The sequence below is a fragment of the Thunnus thynnus genome, chromosome 11 (assembly GCF_963924715.1).
Source record: "Thunnus thynnus chromosome 11, fThuThy2.1, whole genome shotgun sequence".
Lineage (NCBI taxonomy): Eukaryota > Metazoa > Chordata > Actinopteri > Scombriformes > Scombridae > Thunnus > Thunnus thynnus.
The window spans coordinates 15,932,154-15,957,699 of NC_089527.1; the positions used below are offsets into that span (position 1 = coordinate 15,932,154).

The 25,546-nt window shown below is 39.1% G+C and overlaps 2 protein-coding genes across 6 annotated transcripts in view; one reads left to right on the forward strand and one right to left on the reverse strand.

Moving 5' to 3' along the window:
• tmem198aa (transmembrane protein 198aa) overlaps positions 1-6,858 on the reverse strand; it is a 39,046-nt gene extending 32,188 nt beyond the window's left edge. The window contains exon 1 of the mRNA XM_067603334.1: positions 6,403-6,858. The gene's annotated coding sequence lies outside the window, so the exon portion shown is untranslated. The remainder of the gene's footprint in view (positions 1-6,402) is intronic.
• A 1,544-nt stretch (positions 6,859-8,402) lies between these two features.
• LOC137192555 (myc box-dependent-interacting protein 1) lies at positions 8,403-25,298 on the forward strand. Of its 5 annotated transcripts, XM_067603335.1 has the most exons (20): positions 8,403-8,898; positions 9,930-10,010; positions 10,216-10,270; positions 10,442-10,536; positions 11,129-11,224; positions 11,477-11,587; positions 11,759-11,851; positions 12,113-12,198; positions 12,316-12,391; positions 12,878-12,933; positions 13,949-13,993; positions 15,216-15,285; positions 15,714-15,836; positions 16,083-16,166; positions 17,950-17,970; positions 20,412-20,846; positions 21,416-21,478; positions 21,833-21,907; positions 22,017-22,118; positions 22,208-25,298. In XM_067603335.1, the coding sequence occupies exons 1-20, from the start codon at positions 8,812-8,814 to the stop codon at positions 22,307-22,309; spliced, it is 1,956 nt and encodes a 651-aa protein (XP_067459436.1). In that variant the 5' UTR covers positions 8,403-8,811; the 3' UTR covers positions 22,310-25,298. The 5 variants fall into 5 exon arrangements, with proteins under 5 accessions (XP_067459436.1, XP_067459438.1, XP_067459439.1 ...); XM_067603337.1 differs by lacking the exon at positions 13,949-13,993 and having other exon boundaries at positions 8,406-8,898; XM_067603338.1 differs by lacking the exon at positions 16,083-16,166 and having other exon boundaries at positions 8,409-8,898.
• The last annotated feature ends 248 nt before the right edge of the window (positions 25,299-25,546 follow it).

Sequence of the window (25,546 nt, forward strand, 5' to 3'; positions counted from 1 at the left end):
AACCTGCTATCACTTCCAAACTGATTAACTGGTGTGCAGGGAGTAGTGTTAAATAATAACTCAGTCAGGAAATGATCAAACTTTCCTGATGCCGCTAAAGGTTTATCTCATCTTATTGTTGCTGAAATCTCCTTTCAGTGTAAACTGCTGTAAATGACTGCTTGAGAAGCTCTAATATTGTTTCGGTACAAGAAATAGTCTGTAAAACTATTTATTCTGGCAACATTAATAGTAATAGTTTGCTTATGCTAATAATGTAAAATTTCAAAATTGCAGATAAAAGCAAACAGTTAATTCCCCCTCACTACTACAGCCCTGGATATTTATGGTCCCCAGTCGATGAATCCTAATGACTTTGGTGATCCCCTGACTTATCCGTGAGCGCCACCATGAAATTGGCATGTGGTTTTCAGAGAAATGTCTCAACAATTGTTGGATGTATTGCCATGAAATTTGGTACAGACATCCATGCCCCCCTCAGGATAAATTGTAATCCTTTTGATGATTTCCTGACTTCTTCTCTTGAGCCATCATCAGGTCAAAATTTCAGTTTGTCCAATACTTTGGTTTATGGCCAAGTACCTGCAAAACCAATGACATTTCCATTAGCCTCAGCTGTACTTACATCAGTATGTTTGTCATGGTGAGCATGTTAGCATGCCAATGTTAGAATTTAGCTAAAAGCGACACTGTGCAGCCTCACAGAGCCAATAGTGTGGCTGTGGACTCTTAGTCTTGTTTGTAGCAGTAAACCAGAACTAAACTGGAGGACACTCACATTGAAACAGCCTCGGCTTGGGTCTTTGGTGTGTTCAGGCCATTAAATTTAAATGCAGCAGGGTGATTTGTATGGGAGCTGAGAAACTGTTAACTTTCTCCTCACACTCTTGCTCTCTCCCTTTGAGCCACAGATCTATTGAGATTTCTAAATGACCTATGGACCCCTCACACCCCCGCCTCCCATACACACACATACAAACAGTACACAGAAAGCACATCCAGAGACTATTCTAGGCCTAATGTCCTATCTCTGTCCTATTATTCTCTCACCCATCAACTTTTCATGCATCTATTTAACCATCAAACTACCTAGAAAATGCAACAACAAAGTATGGAGGTGAACAGAAAATGCTGCACTGTCCAATGATGCCAGGTATTTCTTCAGATGTAGCATGTATACCATTGGCGGTCTTGGAGCACTTGTGTATATATGTGTGTGTGTGTGTGTGTCGGTGGCCTTAGCATTGATCCCTCTCTAAGCCTTGGTCATTGCTTGTGGCCTGAAGGTGAGGTGACAGGGGAGTAAAGAGGCTTTCATCAGATTACAGCTCATTCTCTGTCTTTCAACATCTCTCTGTCCAGCCTCATTTATCTCCCAGCTGCTTTCAAATACTTTGCTCTTTCTCTCTCGCAGAACACTAGACCTACTTTAAGACAGAGTGTTAAATTTGTCTTCAATCCCACATGGATCCATTTGATTCTCTCCAAATATTCCTCAAGAGCTGATAGCAGCTGCTCAAAACTGTATGACTGAACATCAAAATGTACTGTACACTCAAAATGCACGAGACGTGTGATGTCTTCTCCCAGGCAATTACATACACACTCCTACTCATTTTTATTGAGGTAACTGAGGTCAATCAATTTGACACACAAGCAAATAGATGTTTTCAACAGCAGACACAGATTTGTTATTTCTTTCAAAACAATTATGCCTCCAATTTTGACTTTCTTCTTTTGCCTTTAGAGAGCAGTGGTAGATAAAAGAAAGTCAGATATTTTATCCTTCCTTCTTTCCTCTCTAAAGGTATGACTGTCTGGTTTTCACATACATTACAGATTTACAGCGGCTGACCAATTAAGTGCAAGTAATACAACAAACGCCAGTAGCCAAAAAAATATTCAAAATTAATACCACAATGAACAAATTAAAGTCCTACATTTAATATTTAGCAATTTATTGGATTATTATTTCTGAGGCATTAATATAAGCAGCATTTTAATGCTGTAGCTGCAAGGTTGTGCTGATTGTAAAAACTTGCTTTACTGTTGGCTAGTTTAAAGACCTGTATAACAACGCATATTTTATATGCTCATTATACTTTCTTAAAATCATAATCTGCAAAATACCAAGTAACTAGTTCTTAAATAAGCAAAAACAATCTTATTTGCCAATGAAACATTAGCATAAAATTGCAACATTCAAGTAAAGTACAAGTCCCTTAGAACTGTACAGGAAGTGAATAAATGTACTTTGTTCCTTTTGAGGATGGGACAAACCAGTATTTCCATACTGTGCGAAAAAGTGATATTTCCAAATGTCACTAGTGTGACATTTCTTCTGAGTATTTGCCTGCACAGGCGAGCACGCAGTCAACTCATAAAGACCATACATTCTGTAAACACAGTGCAAACAGAGATTGTTTACATCTCCTACAAAAATGTCGGCAGTTTCAGCAGGTGTTTCTGCTTAGGCTGTAAGAAAAGGCCCTTCAAGCTATACACCACCATTACATGCAAACATACGCACGCACACACACACAAACACACACATACATACTGCCAGAGGCCACTTATACACTATGAGTCAGATCTGGTCCGCCATTCTCATTACACGGACTGCGTCCAGATCACCATACATTTAGTGTATAGAGTGCTCAAATCATTAAAGAACATCCAGGCAGCATATTATTGAGCTTAACAGCAATTTATCTGACTAGTACTTCGAAGCATGTCTATGTGTGTGTATGTGTGTGTGTGTGTGTGTGTGTGTGTGTGTGTGTGTGTGTGTGTGTGTGTGTGTGTGTGTGTGTGGTGTGTGAATGTGAATATGCCAGTGGGAAGGACAGCACTGGTGTGTATTAATGGGATTAGGATCGACCCTTTCTCTCTCTTCTCTCACACACTTCCTTTCTGTTTCTCCCCTTTTTTCCGAACTCTCCTCCTCTCGCTTTTCCTCCACCATCTTTTTCTCCACCCAAATCATTTTTCTTTCTCATTTTCATTCTTCTATGTCTATGTCTTCTATGTCTGTCTGTCTTCTCATACATATACATATACATACATATAGATAGATAGATAGATAGATAGATAGATGGATAGATGGATAGATAGATAGATAGATAGATAGATAGATAGATAGATGGATAGATGGATAGATAGATAGATAGATAGATGTATTTATGTATATATTTATGTTTGTGTTTTTCTCAGTTCCTGTTTTTCATGTGTCATGACCTTGCTTTCTGCCTTATTTCTCTAATAACTCCCATTTTCAATTACAGTCTCTCTTGTCTCCTTCCTCATCCCCATCCATCTTTCTCTTTAATATATAGCAAAACCATGAGGCCTGTTGCAGATTAGCTCTGTCAGACAGAGAAGCCCCTGTAGAGGTTTTGTGCTCAGTCTTGAGTCTTTTTGGCTTATGTTGACTGCACTCACATAACCTGTCGTCAAAGCATGGCGCAGTGAGAGATTAGAAACACAGGTGATCTACGAATTGTCTCTTCTGAATGAATCTCCCTGGTATCCATCCTCACCTCAACCCTGAATGACATTAAAGCATCTCTAGCCTGGATGGTGAGGCCAATTTTTACAATCATTTCAAACAGTATTTGTGAGGTTGCTTTCCTTTCCCTCTGCAAACCTCTGCTTGTTTCTCTTAAGAGAACTGTTTTCACTCAAGTATTAAATTGTTTTGGAATGATATTTTGAAGAGGTTCGGACTAAGAAGAAATTGTTCTTATGGCTGCACAAATCCTAAGAAACGCTTACCCTCAACAGATTTTTCACGCTTTATTCAGCTACGGAAATGGAAAGTGCCATGAGGAGATAGATTTTTTGACTTCTGGCCAAACTTCTCATCAACTCTGAGTCTGTCACTTTGGCTGAGGCCCAAAGTCGGCAGACCGCTTGGCTCCTGGTTATAGTTATATAACTGGCAGCAAAGCACCATATGGGGGCCTCAGTCAAATAGTTTTTTAATGGACTTTTCAAAGGTGTGAGTTTAAATCCCAGCGCGTGTTATATTCTCACATTTCTATGCAGACACTGTCATCCTGTCTCTCCAATATCTTCTCATTATCTTATCAACACGGGCCCAACCAACTATTACAAGACATTGAAATTTAAATTTAATATCAAGAACTGTCATTATTCAAACATTTAGGAAACACTGAGGGAAAAGTACAGTGCATATAAATTACACCTGTCAAGCAGAGTATCTAGAGTCTTCATACCACTGGGCCTGTTAGAGAAATGAGCTTCTGACTAAAATAATGCTGGCTGAAATAACAGCATCATTTCGACATTATAGGACATAAAAGTGAATGTTAAACACTTTCATTTTGCTAAATATCTTGTTACAGTGGCCTGTTGGGTGACTCCCAACAGCTCCAGAGAAGCAGTACAGTGTCCAGCAGCAGAAGACTTGGTGCACACTGGGTCGAATGTGATTATGTGACTGTAAAAACTGGATGCTGGGGAAAAAAACAACTATGTGTTTATCCACATTTTATCCAATTAATAAGGGATAATATATGATAAAGAGCCTTTATTATTATTTTTATTATTATTGAGCAGATCCACCGAGCTATTTACTTCCACAAGTTCATATCCGGTGAGACCACAGCTCCACAGTCCAGCCCAGGAAACCGAAGGAAGATCTTATTAAAATATTTTACAGCACTACAAAGTAAGAAACCCTATGAAGCCAGTGCTCTGTCCATGCAGTACTGAACAAAAGCACACAGAGAGTAACTAGCTGCACCGCAGTTTCTTCACAGTCCATTTTATTCATGTTTCTTCCCACGGTGTCTTTTCCTGTAGCATCCTCCATTCAAATACACCAAATCCATCATTATATTTCAAGAGATCTGCAGCTCAGGGGTGTAATTTTACTTTTTTTCAGATAGACTGTGCCTGGTCATTTTTCATGCTTGGAGAAGGCCAAAATGCTCCTTATAATCTTTAATCTTAAAGGAGATCCAGAACTCATAATAGGAAAATAACAATATAATCATACTTATTATTTCATATGCTTTTCCTCTCCTGCTCTTGTATTTGACTGTTATATTTCTCTCATGTTCCTTTCATGTATTATCCAAGCAGGTATGTTCTAGAGCTAAAACGGATTTGTCCATTAATCGATTAGTCGATTGATAGAAAATTAATCAAATAATCGTTTTAGTAATTCTTTACTCCAAATCAGTTGGTTTTGGGTTCTCAAATTTGATAATTTAATGCTTTTTTGTCGTACATGATGTTACTGTAAACTGAATATCTTTGGGTTTTGGACTGTTAGTTAGAAAAAAGAAAATATTTGATTCAACACATTTTCACTGTTTTTTTTGTAAAATAAGCGTTAGCTTAGTTTGTACAGTATGTAAATGTAAATTTGTATCTATGTAAATTTTTGTTTGTTTTGTCTCTACTGCTTCCCATAGATACACACACATCATTAGTACCAAAAAATATGGAGCATGAAGCACATAACTATACAGGTCAGTGATGTACATTACCAGAGACTGCTCAATCTCTTTTCATGTTGATTGCTTCATTTTTATGCATTTCTGATCTTAATATGCAGAATTGAGAGAAAGAACACACAGGTTCAAGCTTTGCCATTCTCAGAATAGCACCAGTGTGTGGTACAAAGACAACATTTGCATGTTTAACAAAAGAAACAAAAACATGCCTGCACACTTAGCTCAGCAGGCGCTGCCTAAAATTACTCCTTTCCTCTGGCAAACTACTAATTATGAAGATGTTTCATGTGTTATTGCTGTACCCAGAAGAAGAGAGAAAGGAAAAATCCAGTGAGAGACAAAACATTTTCCCTTCCTCCTGTTTATGATAGATAGATAGATAGATAGATAGATAGATAGATAGATAGATAGAAATCAATTTGGCTCCCTGTGTTTACACGCTGTCCAACCCAATTATACACAAGGGTATCAAATTCAGAGTTTAGTCCTTTAAATTATTCATTCCCGCACATCATGAAGGATTCATCTGGCTGTCACTGATATGCGACCGTCGAGACGTCTGGAAGTGCTCATGTCTTGTGTTAAAGCACCAAATGTTCCGTTCAGCATCGGTTTGAAAACAATAGAAGGAAAACAATAGCAGAGCTGAGATAGGCTACTCGTCCCCGTGTCTAATTTTCAAAGGCAATTACAGTGCCGGGCATTCGGCTCTGAGGAACATAATTGGCTTTCGGAAACCATTTTTACATCGTGAAATGCGGATGGTTTACTTCAACGTTCAGGCTGTTGGACGCAGATAACGTTACACTTTATAGTCTTTGTTATTTGTGGCACACGTAAGACTCAGTTCAAAAAGCTTAGCCCACAGTATGTGTCACAACTGTCGTTGGAGGGTGAACAAAGAACACTCACTCACCTCAAAAATGCAACATATTAGCGTGGTTCCCCCTTTGTCATCCCCGAGTCCAAAAAGAGGAAAAAAAAATAAGGAAAAAAAAATCTCCACTTATCGGCTTGTTCAGCTTGAGAAACCCAACATCATGACCTCAGTGGATCGGGTTCGGTCCAAAACCAGCGAACAACTCCAGAAAACCCCGAAGCGAGGATGAAACAATGTTCAACTCCTCTTCCCTCTCATCCACTCTTGGCTTCAATATCTCTCTTAGTGTGTGTCTATCTGTGTCCAGACAGACGCGGTGTTGTTAGTCACCACCTCATGAAGTACTGAAAGCCAATAATGGACCAGTGTGCGACGGGAAATGGAAATGCTGCCTTGCGGTTTTTATTCCATGTTTACATCATGCGCCCATTGTATCCCTCCTAAACGAGTTTTGCGCTTTCTTTGTGCTCTCTGTCTCTCTCGCTGTGGGTAACGGGTTAAACCATTCCCGCAGCACGAGAGGGGGGTGGAGAGGTGCTATTCACGGCATTATATGGGAACGAATGGGCTTGGTGACTCGTGGCCAAATGTTGTTATTGTCGGGGATAAAGAGACGGGGGGGGGGGGGGAGGAAGAAGGAAGAGAGGAGGGAAAAGGGGAAAGAGGAGACAGAGTGGGGAGGGTGGTAATAGCGGGGGAGAGGGAGAAAGTGAGTGAGGGGCAGAGGACAAGAAGAGAAGCCAAGAGAGGCTCATAAACATGAGGAGGGAAAGCAAATGAGGTGTATTTATAGTGTCAGTGGGCTATTGCGTCCTCGGAGTCTATTGCAAACAGGAGAATTTATAAAAAATGATATTGGCAAGTGGTGTTTACAATAGTCTCAAAAACAGCATCCTTTTTTAAAATGAACACACTGCTCACTGCATGCTCGCCCCTTCTGAAGCACACACTCGCATTATGCAACAGAAATATGATATATACACCCAGTAGTAATGGTAAAGCAAATCATAAGAAACAGCTGCCACTACTTTAAGAGCCTTTTGTTCTGCTGCCTGTCAGCACCAACAGAGTGTGAGTTCAGGACCCTGGAGAGCTCCCAGCCAGCACCAGCCACCTGTGACAACGCACTGATGAAAGAGAGCTGCAGTTTATGAGACGTTTTTTTTTTCTATCATGAAGCATCAAATAAAAAATTGTACGAGCTGATAGACACCAGGTACAGGAGATTTAACAAATATAGCCAACCTGTAGGCTAGTTAACATCAGATCCCTGGTATGAATTGACTTGCTCACAGGCCTGTAGATACTGTATGTTCGAAAATATGAGCAGTGAGCTTACAGCGCCATCTTCAGGAGAGCAAATTAACTCTTTGTCGACACATTTTTACTGCCTATAGGTGGCCTATAGTGCTATATAGTGGATCCTGAAGGCTGTTGACCACATAGCAAAAGACACAATATCAGGACGTCATAAGCAGAGCTTTACAAGTCGCCTGATCCATCATAGAAACATTTTTAATCATTGGTGGCTTCTTTTTATGGTTAACAACCAGATGTTGATTTGACTTTTGCTGGAAATTTGTTTAAAGATGCATTACTCGCAAATCCACAGGAGAAATTCCATGAAACTGCAATTTAAATAGCAACTGAATCGTGCAGCATTTTTGACCTTATTGTATTTTCAACCCAAGGCACACTGCAGAAATATTATTATTATTACATTTCATCTTGGTGTGGGACCTCACGGGGACGTCTATGTTGTGTCTTACTTTGTTAAGCAATACGTGTTACGTAACAATTATTTTATTCAGTCAGACTGGCTTTTGAAGCGTTAATACAGTTTATGCTTTGAAGTAGGTCCAACTGTTTCTTACCATTGTTTGCTATGAGCCTTTTGATCTGTTATGAATATAAATCAGATATTTATTCACTATGAATTTGAGACAGTGATAAGTTTAAGAATTGGCTTCAAAATCATAGTTTGTGAAGCCAATTTTGACGTAAAATTTGAGATTACAAAGTCACCACTGCGCATTTTAGAGTGGAATATTTACTTCAAAGCATTCAACCATGCTTAGTATATACTGTATATAGTATATTCTCCCATTACCAGTTAATCTATGGTTGCCTACATGGTACATTTTTCACGTGTGGACGCGCAGCAGCATCTGTGCCTTTAAGAGCATCTCTTGACAGCATCCTCCTCTGTCACGGACGCGCACACAGCAGCTCAGCATTAGAGAAATACAACCTAGCATTCTGCATAACATCTTCCTACAGATACACCACAGCATCACAGAATACATACATACATACATTCATCACCATTATTTCTCAACTGGATATTGATGAATTTGCCTAAACGGTCGCCGTAGCGGTCCAACCGATCGTTATTGCTTTTTATTTCCTTCATCCCCGCATCCAAAGACTGATCTGCGCTGTAAGATGGCTGAGTTAAATTTGGGGAAGGGGCTGACTGCAGGGAAAGTGGCCAGCAACGTACAGAAAAAGCTCACCAGAGCCCAAGAAAAGGTAAGAGCCGCTCACTGACATGTTAATGTATGGGAATTGAGAATCTAGGCCCGCAAGCCGCGAGGCAGCAGTGCCGCATCCCCCACCGAGGCGCAGTGTCGCATCACGACATCTGAATAGTTAAGAGATGGGATGCTGCGTTTGAGGATGTAGATGTCCACTTAAATACATTATTTCTTTAGCCAATGTCATTCAGCGGACACCTTCATATTGAAGTTAGATATATTGTAGGCCTACTCATCATTTAGCTTATGACTGTGACTGTTGTGGTAGTGGCACTTAAAAAAATCTTTGGCTATATCTGAATATCTTGATGAGGTGCTTGTAACACAGATGGTGGTTTTTCTAGCTATATGAATGTAATAATCATCCATGCTGCAACATGTATAGGTGGTAGATATGAGGCCTACTATATGCGTTTATGCACCTGCATGTTATGAGCTCAATAAACAGCAGGGAGCGCTGTTAGTCAATCATAATCCATCATATAATGTAGGAGTCAAAATTGACAAAACAGATGGTTGTACTGAGTGGATGTGACTTTAACTCATAATATGTAGGGTATATGGGTTCATATGTACATGATAATACATTAATGCATACATGCACAACAGCAACGATTAGTCGATTAATCAATTAGTTGATCAACAGAAAATTAATTATTTCTTCTGAGATTTTATTGACAATGTACAAGAAACAATTAATCAATTAATCAAGAAATTTTTTAAAAAAAGAATAAGCAGTAATGAAAATAATGATTAGTTGCAGCCCTGCATATATGTATTTATGTTTGACACTGGCAATTTGACTTTCCTGCTATTTGCACTCATAACCAGAATCAACATTTGTTTCAAGTATGTTCCCATTTCTTTGTGACTTTTTAATGTATACAGTGTGTTGTATCACTTTTGCAAATAATTTATTTCATCTATGAATGCAAAGAAATCTAATTGAGCTTAAACTTGAGAGAGAGCACAGACACACAGATTATCTCATGCTTAATGTGTATTAATGTTTTGTTTGTTTGACAGGTTCTTCAGAAGCTTGGCAAAGCAGATGAGACCAAAGACGTTGCCTTCGAGGAGGGAGTTATCAACTTCAACAAACAATATGTGAGCGTACAATCCAGTGAATGGCCTTCTGTTGCATGGCAGAGCCCTGTTTCTAATTTGCCCAGAAATCAATTTTACTGTTGACCAATTACATAACAAAATTGCCTTAAGGGAGTTGTAGCTTGCTAAATGTTTTAGTCATATCTGGACTCTCACTGTACACCAACTGAAGTTCCTCAAACTCACTTTAATGTTTCATCTCCAGACTGAAGGCAGCAAACTGCAGAGGGACCTAAGGGCATACCTGGAGGCCGTGAAAGGTGACACAAACGCCCAGAAAGACTCATGTTGTTGTATACACACATCACATGTATTCAAGACACATATATAGATGCAATAATGTATGTACAAATGCACTTTCACCTCCAAATATCTACTGAAGTTCCACTAATGTAAAGTATGTGTGTTTGTGTGTGTGTGTTTGTCTTCAGCCATGCACGAGTCCTCCAAAAACGTGCAGGCGTGTCTGGCTGACATGTATGAGCCAGAGTGGTATGGCAAGAACGAAGTGGATTCCATTGTGGAGGTCAGAAACATTTTTTATTAACGTGTTTTAAATACAGAGATTGCTTGCGTGCGTAAGAGTGCGAGGACAAGGTGGTTTCCATATAGAGGTCTAAAAACCACTTTATCATACTGTGCATTAGCTGATTGTGTGTGCGGATTCTCATTAGCTTATGTGTCCCAACAGCTTCCTGGGGTACGCACAGCCATGTGTGTCTTTGTGTGAAGGACGACAGTCTGAAAAATTATTGTGTTTCTTAGATTTTTGTTTCCCCCTTGGCAGCAAAATGATTATGTAATCATAAGTAAAATTATAATTGAAAGTAGGTAGGCATGAGAGATGTTCAGCCCTTAAAATTCCCATCTGACTTCATTAAGTTTACTCTTGAAATTGCTTTTGGATTAATGGATCTTGTCGCAAGAAAATACTGCAATTAGTTAAAAGGGTTTCAGTTTATTCTGAATCTAGGATTTAGAAGCAAAGCAAGACATAGCAACAGAGCTACTGTTGCAACAAAGCATAATAAAGCATTTAACCCTATTTTTTTTATTTAATCTGTGATATTGTGTATTTTTGTGCATCATACTGTACTGTATGTTTATCCATGCTGCAGGACTGTGATGTCCTGTGGACTGACTACCACCAGAAGTTGGTAGATCATGCTCTCATCTCCATGGATACCTACTTGGGCCAGTTCCCTGATATCAAGGTAATCTGTCTGGTCACAAAGACCTTTTACTACCATGATGAAAAATAATTCAATCAAACTATCTGAATACAAACCAATAAAATTTGGCTGTTCATATTAGCTATCACTGGTATCTGTGGTCACAAGCTAATAATATAATAAAGCTAATAAAAAGAAAACTTGTTTTTGAATGAAAACTGAACATTTCAGTGCAGATAGAGAAGCTGAATAACACAAATGTTCACGGTTTTCCTATTTTTTTCTTTTCTTCAGGCTCGTATAGCTAAGAGAGACAGAAAGCTGGTCGATTACGACAGTGCCAGGCACAACTATGCCACTACGCACAAGACCAAGAAAAAGGATGGGGGCATTAAAATCACCAAGGTAACGCAAGTGCACAGCAGTTTGATACAAGTGATGATGTGAATTCTGTATAGATGTGACTGTGATAATGTTTATATTCACATCAATATAAAATTTTGTTTTATTTGTTGTATTAATATTTTTTTTTTTTTATACATAATTTAATATATGAATTGTTTCTTTCTCTTTCAGCCCTCCTCTTTGTTGGAGAGGGCAACCCCAGGCTGGGCTCAGGGTATCCTGTCTGCACACAATGTTGCCCAGAGCAGCTTGTCCAGGAGCCAGGTACACAATTATGTTTTTGTCCATCCATCAAGTGTGTTGTCATAAGGGGTGTCCTGCTGCTGCAGCACTTTAAGACACTTGTGTAGTACAGTATATATACAGTATATATACAGTATATAATACAGTATATAATGAAAGGACATATAGCCTGCAAATGTCATAAGATGTTACATTCACATACACACATGGAGCACATAATTTTTCAACAGCAAATCAAACACATGCCAACACATTATGTGTGTGTGTGTGGTTTTTTTTCAGGCCGAGGAGGAGTTGGAGAGAGCCCAGAAGGTGTTTGAAGAGATTAATATTGACTTACAAGAAGAATTACCTTCACTCTGGAACAGGTGTGTGTTTGTGATTTACTTACAAAATATTGAACTGTATGTCAAGCCAGTAATGGAATGAATATTATTATAAAATAAAAAATTCTCTCTCTCTCTCTCTCTCTCCACCCCCTCTAGTCGTGTTGGGTTTTATGTCAGCACCTTTCAGAGTTTGGCCGGTTTTGAGGAGAAGTTTCACAAGGAAATGGGTCGGGTGAGAGTCATCTACAAACATCCAGTAGTGCTGGATTTAGATAAAGCCCAGAGCAAACAAGTTTCAAATAACGATTCATAGAAAATGTTGACAGTGTCAGTTTTGACTACATCAGCTGGGGCTGCGATAAAATCTAAAATATTTAAATGTTTTGCTGTCCCGTTTTTGAAATCAGATGCTGTTTTAGTTCATTTCTTATTTTTATGATTAAAACAAAAGTAGGATGTGGGATTTTCACTGAATGCAGTGAGATTATCCCCCTGCATTACTGCCTTAGCTTAAGAGTTATAAATACTCTCTCTGAATTTGGACGTGATGATGCAAACTAGCTGTAGCAGACAAATACACTTATCAGCGCACGCATAACCAGGAGGAGGACAAGGTAGAGGTCATAGAAGGTGCATAGAAAGTGCTAGAAGAATGTAATGGTGCTGGGTTTAAAATCTAATACCTCCTCTTACCCCCTCTTCCCGCCTCTTTCTGCAGTTGGATCAGGATTTGTATGATGTCTTGGTGACACTGGAGAGAACAGAGACAAGCAGGTTAGTGAGCAATGCAACCGTAAAATTACGATCCATCATTTAAATTCAATCATAGCAGGACTGTCTACTGTTGAGTGTCATATACTATCATATATCTGTTTCATGAGGTTAAATGTAAAAAGACATTGCATTAAGGCATACAAAGGATTGAAGGTTAATTTAAGCAACAAAAATAAACACCATAAATGTTTTCTCAACAGTGATGGTGTTCAGACTCAGAAGTACGTTTTTTGGTATTTCTTTTTTGTTAATATTCCACTCAGGTAAAAACCCAGTAACCCCAGGTTTCTACCATTTAAAAAAATCCACAAGTCTACCCAAAAACAGCTGTTTGTGTGAAATCCCTATAATCATGTTGAATCAATGCTGAGCCTCATCAATCAGTCACTGTGGTTGATCGTCTTAGCCAGCAAAGAAAATATTCAGGCTCCTTGTAGACTTGGGCAAAATAAATCTTTACAAAAATATTTGCAGATATTTGAAAGAGCACATCGTTTACTGTGTTTGATGAATGTAGCGGGCTGCATCAGAAGTTAAAATGGCTGTGGGGCTAAGCGATGGGGCTATTTATTTTTCCTTTTTTAATTTTGAACACAAAAGCAGCATATTTTACTGCAAGCACAAAATGCAACAAAGAAGAAGTCCATTCAGTGGTCTACTTATTCAGTTTTCAGAAGGCTCACAGAAAAAGCTCTAGAAATACTTTTTTGGTACAATACAATGAAATGTTCTGTTTTTAACAGCTGAATACATTTCTGTGGCATCGGAAGTACGAGTGGAAGATAAGTGGAAGTGGAAATACACATGAAAGAGTTTTGTGATCCTAAAACACCCAAACCAATTATTTTACTGATTTAAGTTAAAGATTGATCTCTCAATTTCTTTTTCTAATCAGAAAATAGGGCATTCATGGGTTAAAACACTACTTTTCACAAACATTTTAAGATATAGGAATAGACAAACTAAACAACTTGCATTAACCTGGAGCCACCCCTGAACCCTCCCCCCCTTGCAGAAAGACAGGTAACAGCGGCGCCTCAGCATCAGGAGCAAATAGGAGGTAACATGCAGCAACTGTGGTAACCATGGTGACACAACTGTTGTCTGTCTGTCCAACTGTCTTTATGTCAGTCAGTCTGCAGGTTTGAGAGATTTCAGGGAGAACTAGTGCTTGGTTGTGCAACTGAACACAGACACACTGTCTGATCAGAGCATTGTGCACTCAGAGCTGCAGATATACAAGAGTTGAACAAACCTATGTCTTTAAGGCTGCACCAGGCAAGACTGTTACATAATAATACAACCCCATTCATAAGGTACAAAGCATCTCATCTCCCTCTACAGAGACTCATTGAAGTGATAAATCAAAGTGGAGTCCTACAATAAGCCACTTTTCACCTTTAGGCAAGAAGTACTAGGAAAGTACTGGTCACGATAGTTATATATTTTGACACTCTTTGTGCCTTTAGTATCCACTAGTAAACACACAGTCTGTGTGCTGTGTTAGATATTTGGCTTCACTACATTCATTACCTACAAGTGGGCCTGAGGCAAAAAAGCGTCGCTGGGCCTGTTTTAATTTGACTTAACACATGAAATTAGGAATATGCAACATGGAAGCACAAAACTGAAACAATAAAGGTCTTATAATTATCTTAAGACAAGGTCTCAAAATCAAGTAATAAAGCAGGACTCACCTAATGTCCCTTATCATGAGAGCTGAAATTCCCAAACAAAGATACAATTATATTAGCATAAATCATTGACACGTAATTATCCAGGCGCTTTTAGGGGCCCCTGGGTAGTTTACCACTATGCCTGGCTGGTAATCCTGTCTCTCTGCTTGAGTTTAATACCGCTTGCTGCCGTTTGACGCCACCAATGTACAAAATTGCCTGGTCCAGCTGTAAGTTGCAGGTATATGCCAAGCTCTTGAAATATCTACAGATCTGGGGCTGCTTTGTCAGCTGCACACATTCCCTATGACAGCGAATGCCTCTATCACTGCTCGCTTGTGAGGATTTACTGGAGGACAGACAAAGCCTGCTTGCATGGGATGGAGGAAGGAAAAAAGGGAGGGACAGGAGGTTCACTTTTCTTGCATGACAGCTCTTGCAACGACATCCTCCGCATGCCTTGTAGCTTCTCTCTAGCTGTGTTAGCTCTTAGCTGCTCTCTTCAAACCTTTGCTGCATCCTTCTCTCAGATTGTTTGCCATCCTTGTTTCTTTCTCTGTAATCTGGCTGTGTCCTCTTTTTGCCCTCTATCTCTTATTACCTCAGTGGCAAAGAAGCATCTAACCACACTCTCAGGCCAGGAGGACCACCCCCAATCCCTAAATCTCCATCCAAGGTACACACACACACTCACACGCAAACTCAGACACAGTGACGTTATGTCTTCATTCAGAGACAAGTTGTGCCACTGAAATATGTCTCCACACAGGTGTGACTAATAACACTAATGGTGGCTACATTTCACTGAGGAGCAATTATTAATGTAATTAGTTACACCTGTGCTGCTATGACAATGCAAACTGTCTGAGAAAAGGGGGGGGGGGATTGGGCTGGGGGGGAATTTAATCTTGAAAAACCTGACTTTCAAATAAACAAATTCAGTTTCCAAAATGCTGATTGAAAGCATAAGCATCATATTAATTACTCTCACAGAAGTTAAAAACACAATACAAAGAATTTAGACCATTGAATTCATATTCATTTGGCTATAGCAGCACAATTCCATCCCCATATTGAGTTATTTTTTTTCTTTCTTTGTCCTAGCTAAAGCCAGCAGTGCCTCCTCCACCCAAGGTTACCCCGTCTAAGGATCTGAAAACAGAGAACATCATCAACCTGTTTGATGCTGCGGCTACTCCTGATATCAGCGTCACCTCCCCTACAGAGGTTAGTGAGTAGCTGCTGTCGACAAGCTGTGGAATAGCCCTTTAACTTTCCAGTCTCTCATGCAGGTCAGAAGCATTAAGTCTTCCCTCCTCTGGCCTGCCCTTCTATTCTATTCTATTCTATTCTATTCTATTCTATTCTATTCTATTCTATTCTATTCTCCTTTGCTTTCTTTTCTGTCCTGCTCCTTACCCGTTCTATTGCGTCCAGTTAGCCAGTGAGCCCTCCTATTCCTGTTCTTATCAGTTTGACAGTCCTGCAGTGAGCAGCCTATTGGACATGGACCTGGACTCTTTCAGTGCAGCAACCAAAGCCTCCACGGTCACACAGGTGGATGATTCATGGCATGAACATATAGACTGTACAGACCTGACACTGAAAGAGATGCCAAGCTTCACAAGAAATGTTTTTATTTTAATCTGGAAAGTCCAAATAAACATTGTCATCAATACGTAATGCTGGGGAACGAGTCTCCTTGCATAATGACTGCTCCGGTTAAACAAATTGGACGGATGATAAAGTACCAAGTTTTTTTCAGCCAACACTTACACCTAAAATATGTTGATGTAAACTTGATAAGTCTGGAAATAAAATGAAATTACTTGGCAAGCTTGGTATATTTTGAGGTGTTATCTGCTCTGCTTCTTTCCAATTTACCAAATGAAAGGTGGACAGTGGCATGATGATCTTTAGAAACCTGCATCTAGTGACCACTTCTTCCTGCTTCAGCACTATCCACCACATCCCTCGTGGCATGAACTTTAGATTACAGCCCTGCTCTGCTCTTACTTTTTTCTCTTCAGAACTGGACAAAAGTGCAGCAGAATCGAGTTTTAAATACTGGAATGACATGAGTTGTACTTGGTTTATTTTAGCATACTGTTGAGTATCCTAAAAGTTACTTACATTACTGAGATAGATTAAGTGCACCTCATGTTATTTCACATTCAAAATATATTCAGCTGCTGTTTGATCCAGGTCTGCTTCTCAGCCTCAGTGTAGCATTTTAGTACCTGACAGATGGATGGCATGTAGCCTACTGTATACCTTGACCTAATGGGTATCAAAGCCAGAGATTATAGTATGGCAAACTGGCCCAATAACGGCACAAAAAGGGAGAGGTTATTTACATCTGTTTGTAATTTTTCTCTCTTAAAGTGAATTTCTTGTGGCTACCAGACACACTACAGCATTACAACACTAAACTCTGTAATGAGTGTGATTTCAGAACTCCACAATGAAGTTTAATCCATAGACTGACTGCATGATCACACAGCAGATCAGAATTACAATACTGTCAGTAATGGTGTCCAAATTGTGTCAAGTATCTACAGTATAAGTTCTTGAAATTCAGAAATGTAAAAAACTTCTTGTTTCTTTCATAAATTCTGATTTGTGTTCATTGTGTGTTGTAAATATCCACTTCATTGAGCATATTTTTAAAACTGGATTAACAAATAATCAAATTAAAAAAGGGTGCTTGCAGTGACAAACTAGCCTTTATATTTACTGTATGTTTCAATCACAAAGTTCCTCCAGTAGGACTCAGCTGTGTTTTAGCAAAAAAATCTCAGGGAGCTGCACTCTACACAACTTGCCCATGGGAGACAAAGTTAATTACTAACTGGTGAAAAGGTCAAACATATAGCAGCGAAAAACTCAGATCTTTTGATATTTCTCTCAGGAGCTGGTGGAGACCAAAACAGAGATAAAAACAGAGTGAATATTGGACTGGCCAGAAACAGGTGCTAAAGATCGGTGTCATCGGAATTTCACAGCCTCCACAGTTTTTAGAGTAACGTTAGTTCTCAATTAAAAAAAAAAAAAAAAAAAGTAATTCAGTACAATCCTGTCACATCTTTTGCAAAATGTATTTCATTTATTCAAAGTCTTGCTTTGTTCCACTCCTTCATACTTTGAATCATGTAATCCTTCAAACTTTATTGAGAATTGCCTCTACTCTTGTTCTGCTGGAGATCTTCCTGCTATGGGCTTGTAGGTTTGGAGCATGGACCTGCATTGGAAACTTCTTATTGAATGCAACGGGTTAAGCAAAAGCTTTGTAAACAATTTTCTCTGTCTTCTCATTCTGTTACTTTGTTTGTTTTCACAGCCTGCAAACTGGGACTCATGGGTAAGCGTATCATCCTCATCTTAATCGTTTTTTAAAATATTGAGAAAAAAGTATCATTATGATCATCATCTTTACTGTCATATTCTTGTGTTCATAGTAACCATAATTTCATTTGACTACACATTAAGTGCTGATGCAGCCATTATAAAAGCCCCACTCATTATGCTTGCTGCTACACACACAGAGAATATGCTGGGAAAGTCCTGCATTACAAATGCAGGATGTCTTAGGTAGGGACTTCTATAATGGCTGTTTTGTTTATATAAACAAGCTTCTCCATAAATGGATCTCTTTCATTTGTCTGTCCCAAATCTGTTTGTGCATTGTCCTTGTGTCTGCAGTGCTTGATGTAATAACACTAAACACTGAAGAGATTGTTGTGCAGCACAAATAGAAGTTGGGAAAGAGCTTGAGCCAATTCAGTTTCAAATTGAATTTTACACTGTTATATATTGTAGAATTAATGTGCAATACTGTCTCTCCCTCTTTCTACAATATATACTGTATATATTCGACAGCAAAATGTAGATCTGAAGCCTAGAAATGATTGATTATAAGACAGAACTGACATCCATAAAAGATAATAAATATACAAACTATTGTAGCACAAATTTAACCATAAATGTAAATTTAAAATCTTTTCTTAGTGAAATGATTTGTGACTGAATTGACCTCTTGTCTTTCTGTTTCTCCTTGTATCCCTGTATGTGCACATGTTATGCTGACAGAACATGTACCCTTTACATGTTAGCAACAGTACAGTACATCCTCCATGTGACACACAGGGAACACTGAAAGTTGAGTGAAGTTGCTCATGTTCACGGTGGATTGTTTTATAGAAATGAGAGTTAGTGGGCAACTTCACAAAGCCTTGCTTGCATTTCGGCATTCTGACCATCATCTAACCCTTCCGTTCATCCCGATCACTGTAAGAGAGATGTGTCTCTAAAACCATAAGGTTCTGCTGTATTAGTGCTTGAGGCAAAGCAGTGATACTTCATAAAGGAACGACACTTCTGCTCTTACAAAGCTCCCTTCCTCTTTCTCCATCTGAACATAGCCGTGTAAATATAAACCATGCTTGCCAACTACACACAGAAGAACCAACATCTATCTTCTGATGGGAAAAGGCTGAAAATTTTTGCGTTTCTGCCTTCTATTGCCACCCTTCTTTATCCTCATCTGTCTTTTGATTTAATCGTAACCTTCTCTGTAAAGGTTTATCGTTCTACGCAATCTTCTTGAGTCTTAAGATGATGATGATGATGATGATGATGGTGTAACATCTGCTCCTGAACTCCTCAAATTGGTGCCCATGGCATCTTTCATGGCCCTGTTTCTGTTCATATGTTGCAAAACTGCTCCATTTCCCCCTTATATACGGCTCCTATATTTTATCTAAATAATGTTTGATGCCATAAAACCTCATCCATGTTCAAATCCCTTGAAAGACCATCCTCATGGTTTTGCAGGTGTTAGCCTTTTTATTAACTAGGCATTCATGATGATGATTTATAGGTAATGTAACAGTAAGGGCTGCCATCTTTTTAATGTGTTAGCACAAACTGCAGTTCAGGCTGATGGGAAGTATTTAGTCAGAAGCCAAAGTGAAATTTTGACCTGATGGTGGCGCTAGAGGAAAAGTCAGACAATCATCAAACAATTCATCCTGTAGGGAAGATGAACGTCTGTACCAAATGTGATGACAATCCATCAAATATTTGTCCAGACATTTCAATCAAAAATAAAAAGCCAGAGGATCATTAGGTCATTAAAATATATTCTTTGGACATATTGTCTGGGAACCAAATGCTAATCTATTTAGTAAATGTTAAGACATTTCACTTGGTAATTGAAAACTACTAGTAAAATGTTAGATGAAAAGTCAGGGAATGACAAATATCTGAACTAAATTTCATGGCAATCTATCCGATATTTATTGAGATGACCTCAAAAGTCATGACAAAAATACAATATGGTGGAAAATGGTCAGCATAATATATAGCATAAACAATTTTTATTTAATGGGCTAAGACATGCAAAATCACTGGTCCTTTATGTTTGAATTTCTTATTCGCTATTCTAAAAATACAACCTCTCCGATCTCCATAGAAGCTACCCCTTTATTACTCCTATCAGTTCCCTAATCCCTTGTTCATCTAAAATGTTTTACTTGGTTCCTTAGCCAACTGTTTTGTTCAGTGCATACACCACCTCTATATACCCTGGAAATATTCCTTACTCTCCCAGTACTGACAATCCTAGATCTTTTTTTCCCATTAAAATGCTTGACAGTTGAATCTGCCATTAAATATACCTCACTTCCTTGTCCCTTCAAATTTCCTCAACCATTTGATTTATAAACCCATTATAATAGCCATAAGGTAAAGTTTCTCTTATGACCTCTGACTCCTCCTTGAAACCTGACCCCTGCCCCTCAGCATGAGGACAATGGTGCCCAGGAAGAGGACACCAAGCAGCACTATGACCCTGTGGCTGCTTCTTCAGAGGCCTGGGGGGATGATGGTTCGCAGCCTGTCCGCTATGACCCCATAGCAGCTGCCCAAGAGGGCTGGGGGGATGACGGAACCCAGCCAGTTCGCTATGACCCTGTGGCTGCGGCTCAGGAGGAATGGGGGGATGATGGGAGCCAGCCAGCTCATTATGACCCTGTGGCTGAGGCCCAGGAGGGCTGGGGCGATGACGGGAGCCAGCCGGTCACAGAGGTGCCTGCAGCAGAGGTGCCTGCAGCAGAGGTGCCCGCCGCAGAGGATGAAACACCTGCAGCTGAGGCTCCAGCTGACGCCACTGAGGAAGAAGCTCCCCTAGCTGCTGCTGCTGCTGCTGCTGCGGCGTTGGATAATGAAGAGGGTCAGGTAACCAAGGAGAGAAAAAAAATGGAGAGATGCATTTGGATGAAAAGGGTGGATGCATCGACTCTTGAGGAGGAGGTTTGAGCATGGGGTGCAGGACAGAAACAGATGATACAGAAATAAATTGTGAATGAAAGGTGGAAAGATGGAGAAAATCTTGAGATGGAAAGATTTAGGATGCATCTGGACCAGCAGGATGGATGCATCAACTGTAACGCAGAGAGGGCAAGCTGGAAATTACTTGATAGGGGAAGAGAGTAGACATCTGCTTCTTAATGCACACAATTAATCCAATCACTGCTAATCACAAATCCACGCACATAGTATGCTGTGCAAATGCTTTATCTATATGGCTGATATGCATTAGTGTCTAATCTTACTGTCTATATAACACACCTGTATTTACCATGACTTGGCTGTGTAGGCTGCCATAGCGCTGCTTGTCTTTTTGTCTGTCTTTGTCTTGTACAGTATTTCTTCTGTCTGTCATTCTTTCTCTTTCATTATCCAGATCCTTCATCACCCTCACTCTCTAACCTCTCTGTTATTCCTCCATGTCTCTCTGGTCCCAGGGTGAGTCTGCAGCAGCTCCTGCAGAAACAGAGGAGGTTGAAGCAGTGACAGTGAGTGAGGAAGTGAGTGCAAGCAGTACTACTTTAACATATAACAGCATGAAATAACTGTTAAATATATTTTCATTGCAAAATTCACTAAAATAAGGATGTAATATTGTGAAACAGTAAAACCAGAATAACCTGACATATAAGATTGTTAATATATTATACTCATTTATATTTTAAGAGCTTACACTACCCTTAAATGTTGCATGATTATGTTTCAAAGTCACTACAGCACATATGGCATCTTTTAAAGATTCTGTAATAGCCATCATGCCTCTTCTCATTTACCACGAAAAATCCAATCAGGATCTTTTAGGAAAAAAAACATGTCTCTCTAAAAGACGCCAAGCTTCTTTCTTTTCTGTCTAGACACCTGCAGTAGTGGCGGAATCAACAGAAGTAGCACCGGAGCCTGCAGAAATGCCCCCAGGCTTCCTGTTCAAGGTAAAACAGAATACAGGATGAAAATATCTCAATAGTGCTGAACAAATCCTTAACCCAAATATGTCTTGTGTATATTGAGATAATTCATATAAGTATTCATGTGATAAAGGTCCAGGTGATGCATGATTACGCTGCTAATGACACAGACGAGCTGGATATGAAGGCTTCGGACGTGGTGCTAGTAATCACCTTTGACAACCCTGATGAACAGGTACACACACACACACACTCAGGTATGTACTGTAGAATCGCAATTACAACGAGTTGATAATGTCTTCATTTGTGTGTCTGTGTGTTTAGGATGAGGGCTGGCTGATGGGAATAAAGCAGGATGACTGGCTGCAGAACAAAGAAAATGCCACTAAAGGGGTATTCCCCGAAAACTTCACCCAGAGGCTGTAAAAGAGGAGGACAGGACATCATTCCAGCTTCCTTCTTTATGTCGCTCTTCCGTATGCCTCTATCCTTCCTCCCCTTTCTTGCCCTGTATCTTTACTAGGACTTTGGCCATAGAAGCAGAGCTGTCACAGCCCTGGCTGAAATCATGCATTTCTAAGGTCTGCTACACTGTGCTAAAAGTGGATCTTGGCATTTCTATGGATTTCTGCCAAAAATTTAAAAATTACAGATGTAGCCCTTTCACAGGTCCCATTTTTTTTAATTGTCTAATTGTTGTGCTACATCTGCATTGTTGCTGCTCCACTGATCCTGGTCATACAGGATAGACGCAGGTATGGGTACCTCTGCAATGGCTATCACTGTAATTGCATTATAATGTTTTAATATTTGTCATGTCTCATTATAAACTCTCCAAGACATGTTCCACCACCATAACAGAGAAAATGTAAACTGAGACATGCTTTTGTTCATCAGACAGTGAGAGATTGAGAACAATGCCAAGTGTAGCAGAGTATCCCTTCCACACACACATGCCCTAAAATTTTATTTTATGAGGGATGGGGGGGTGTAATCATTAGAACCAGGCTGAGATGAAGGTAAACACAAACTGAGTAGAGATTAGAAACATTCAGCCAGCAGAGAAACACACTGAAAAACCAGAACTAACTCCCAGCTTGCACATTCACCCCAGTCAAAATGCAAAACTCTCAAAGTGGCATGTTTGAAAACACAATATGTAAGAGGACTGTAGCTAAACAGCACATTAACAGTGAGAAATTTAGATTTTTTTAAACAACAGTCTAATCAACACCTGGGTTTGAATCTAGCCACACTTGTTGAGGCAGATCTTTGTTTTCTAAAACTAAAAAAGATCTGGAAAAAACTCAAAAAGTCTGGAATTCCAGAGGAATGCGTTTGATTTGCTGTGAGTTAGAAAATGCTCACATAGACATATCTGAATAAGGTGTTCAATAGCATGCAGTGCACTGTTGTCTGACTAAAATGTATCTGATAATAAGGTTTAACATGGCCACTGTGAGAATGGGCTCTTTCTATTGGTGAATCCAAAAACATTTACTGATTATATACAATATAACTTTTGAAACAAATCTCTGTTTTGGCAATTTTGGTCACATGTGTAGCTATAAAGTGTCATTTCTCTTGGTGGAGGGTGAGGCATAGCGGGGGGTGTAAACATTGCAGTTCTGGTGTCAGGGTTTCCAGTATTTGTATTTCCTATTAACTAATCTACAATCACTCAAATGAATAGTCCTGGACTTCTGCTGCTGACACAATTCTAGCTGAACACATCCAGTCCATCCTTTAATTCCTACTTTAAATATTTACGTGTTAAACATGGGCCCTTGGTTGTTGTATTAGTTTAGCGTCAATGGTGGTATAAGTAGTACAAACCTGTTAAAATCCAAATAAATTTACATGCGGTTAACTTTTCATCGGACAACAATCCAATGTAAAAAAAATGGTTTCAGAGTCTTGTAGGATTTTTTTATCTCCTCAATGTTGAAATTAAAGTTGTCTGGAGTTATGTCATGTGGGTATGAAAGACACCTTCTTAATTATTTATTTTTTTGATGTGGGTTTCCAAATATGCATTAGCCAGGCTCGCTAAAACAGCAAGCCGACAAACTACACCGATGAGAAGCTGCTAATGTTAGTACAATAGTTAGGCACATATGATTACAACATAATGCTAATCAAATATATAATAACTGAGCCAGCCTCGTTCATTTTTAAGAAATGTGCCGAAAACAATTCCTTCTGTTTGCATAGAGATGACTTAACTCAAATGCAGAAGATTCAGAATATGCACCAGAGCAACTCATTTTATTTTTGTATGCTGCCAAGCAACAATTACATATAGCCTAATGTAACTTTATCAACATAATTGCCAACTGAGGATGTGATGGAGTGTTTTGTACGTCTGTCAGGTTTACTAGCTGCGTTCATAGGTAGTTAAACCTATATCACATTCAGTCATTCATTTTAATCACTGACTCAAAAGAGATTCATATTTCTCATGATGTTATTAACATGTAATAAGTGAGAGAAAATGTATGTGTGTACGATTGTGGGTATGTGTGTGTGTGTCAATGGGTTGTTGGGAAACATAAATTATTCATCAATAGGCTAATGTTATTGGACGATGTCACCACCGCCTGACAGGGGAGGAGATTGTTCGTTTTACAGGAAGCTTTTCTCACCAGACAAAGGCAACTCAAAACGTATTTGGGTCTTTTTCCACTGGCTGGTATTATGGTTCCAGGTGTTATTGTGCATTTGTTGTGTATAAGTGTAATTTTGCCAAGCAGTGATGACAGTTACATATTCTATAAAGACATTCATATCTGTATGTGAGTTACTGTGTGCATGCTGACTTCCCATGTATTGTTGTGTGAACACCCTTAATTTAAGACAATGATACTTGGGTTACATTTGAGGCAGTTGAAACAGGCAAAGTTTTTTTATTTTTTATTATCCATTTGATTAATCTTAGTAAGGGGGATGGTCGGTGGTTACATACTGTATGGTTTTCCACCATTCCTCCTTCAATTGCTGGTTGTCCATCAGCCTTGCCTCAAAATGTTACCAGTGTATCGTGGTCCAAACAGAAATAAACATGACTATATGGAGACAGGACACATAGAGAGGAAATCCAAACCACCAGACTCAGGTGGACAAATTTTCTAATTGTTTTCAGTATTTTAACCACTTGAGATGTGCATGATTTTTTCATGTGTATTTAAAAAGCCTCACATGTGAGATCATCACCTGCACATTTGGGTAAAACCGATCACTTTTCATATTTATTTTTTCAAATTTTATGTACTATATAACTTGATGAGTGTTTTACCTGGGTCTGGTTCTCTATCTGTCTTAATGGATCAGTCTCCTATGAAGAGCTATGGGATAAGACAAAAAGGTTTTTCCTGTACCTAACTGACCAATATTAATAAAGATGACTTAGAATCTCCTTTTTCTTACTGATCTTTTGTGGCTCTCATTTGAAGTCAGCTTTGATTTTAGGGGGAGTCATGAAATAGGATACTGCTACAGTTGTCAATAAGTCACAGTTTCACTACTAATCTTTTTTCTCGATTATTCATCATGTGACCACACTGACAAAGTGTCCTGTCAGTCATGGTTTTTACTCTTCCAGATGGAAAAACAAACATTAGTAAGGAGTAGTAAGGAGTTATTATTTTCATTACTGATTAAGCT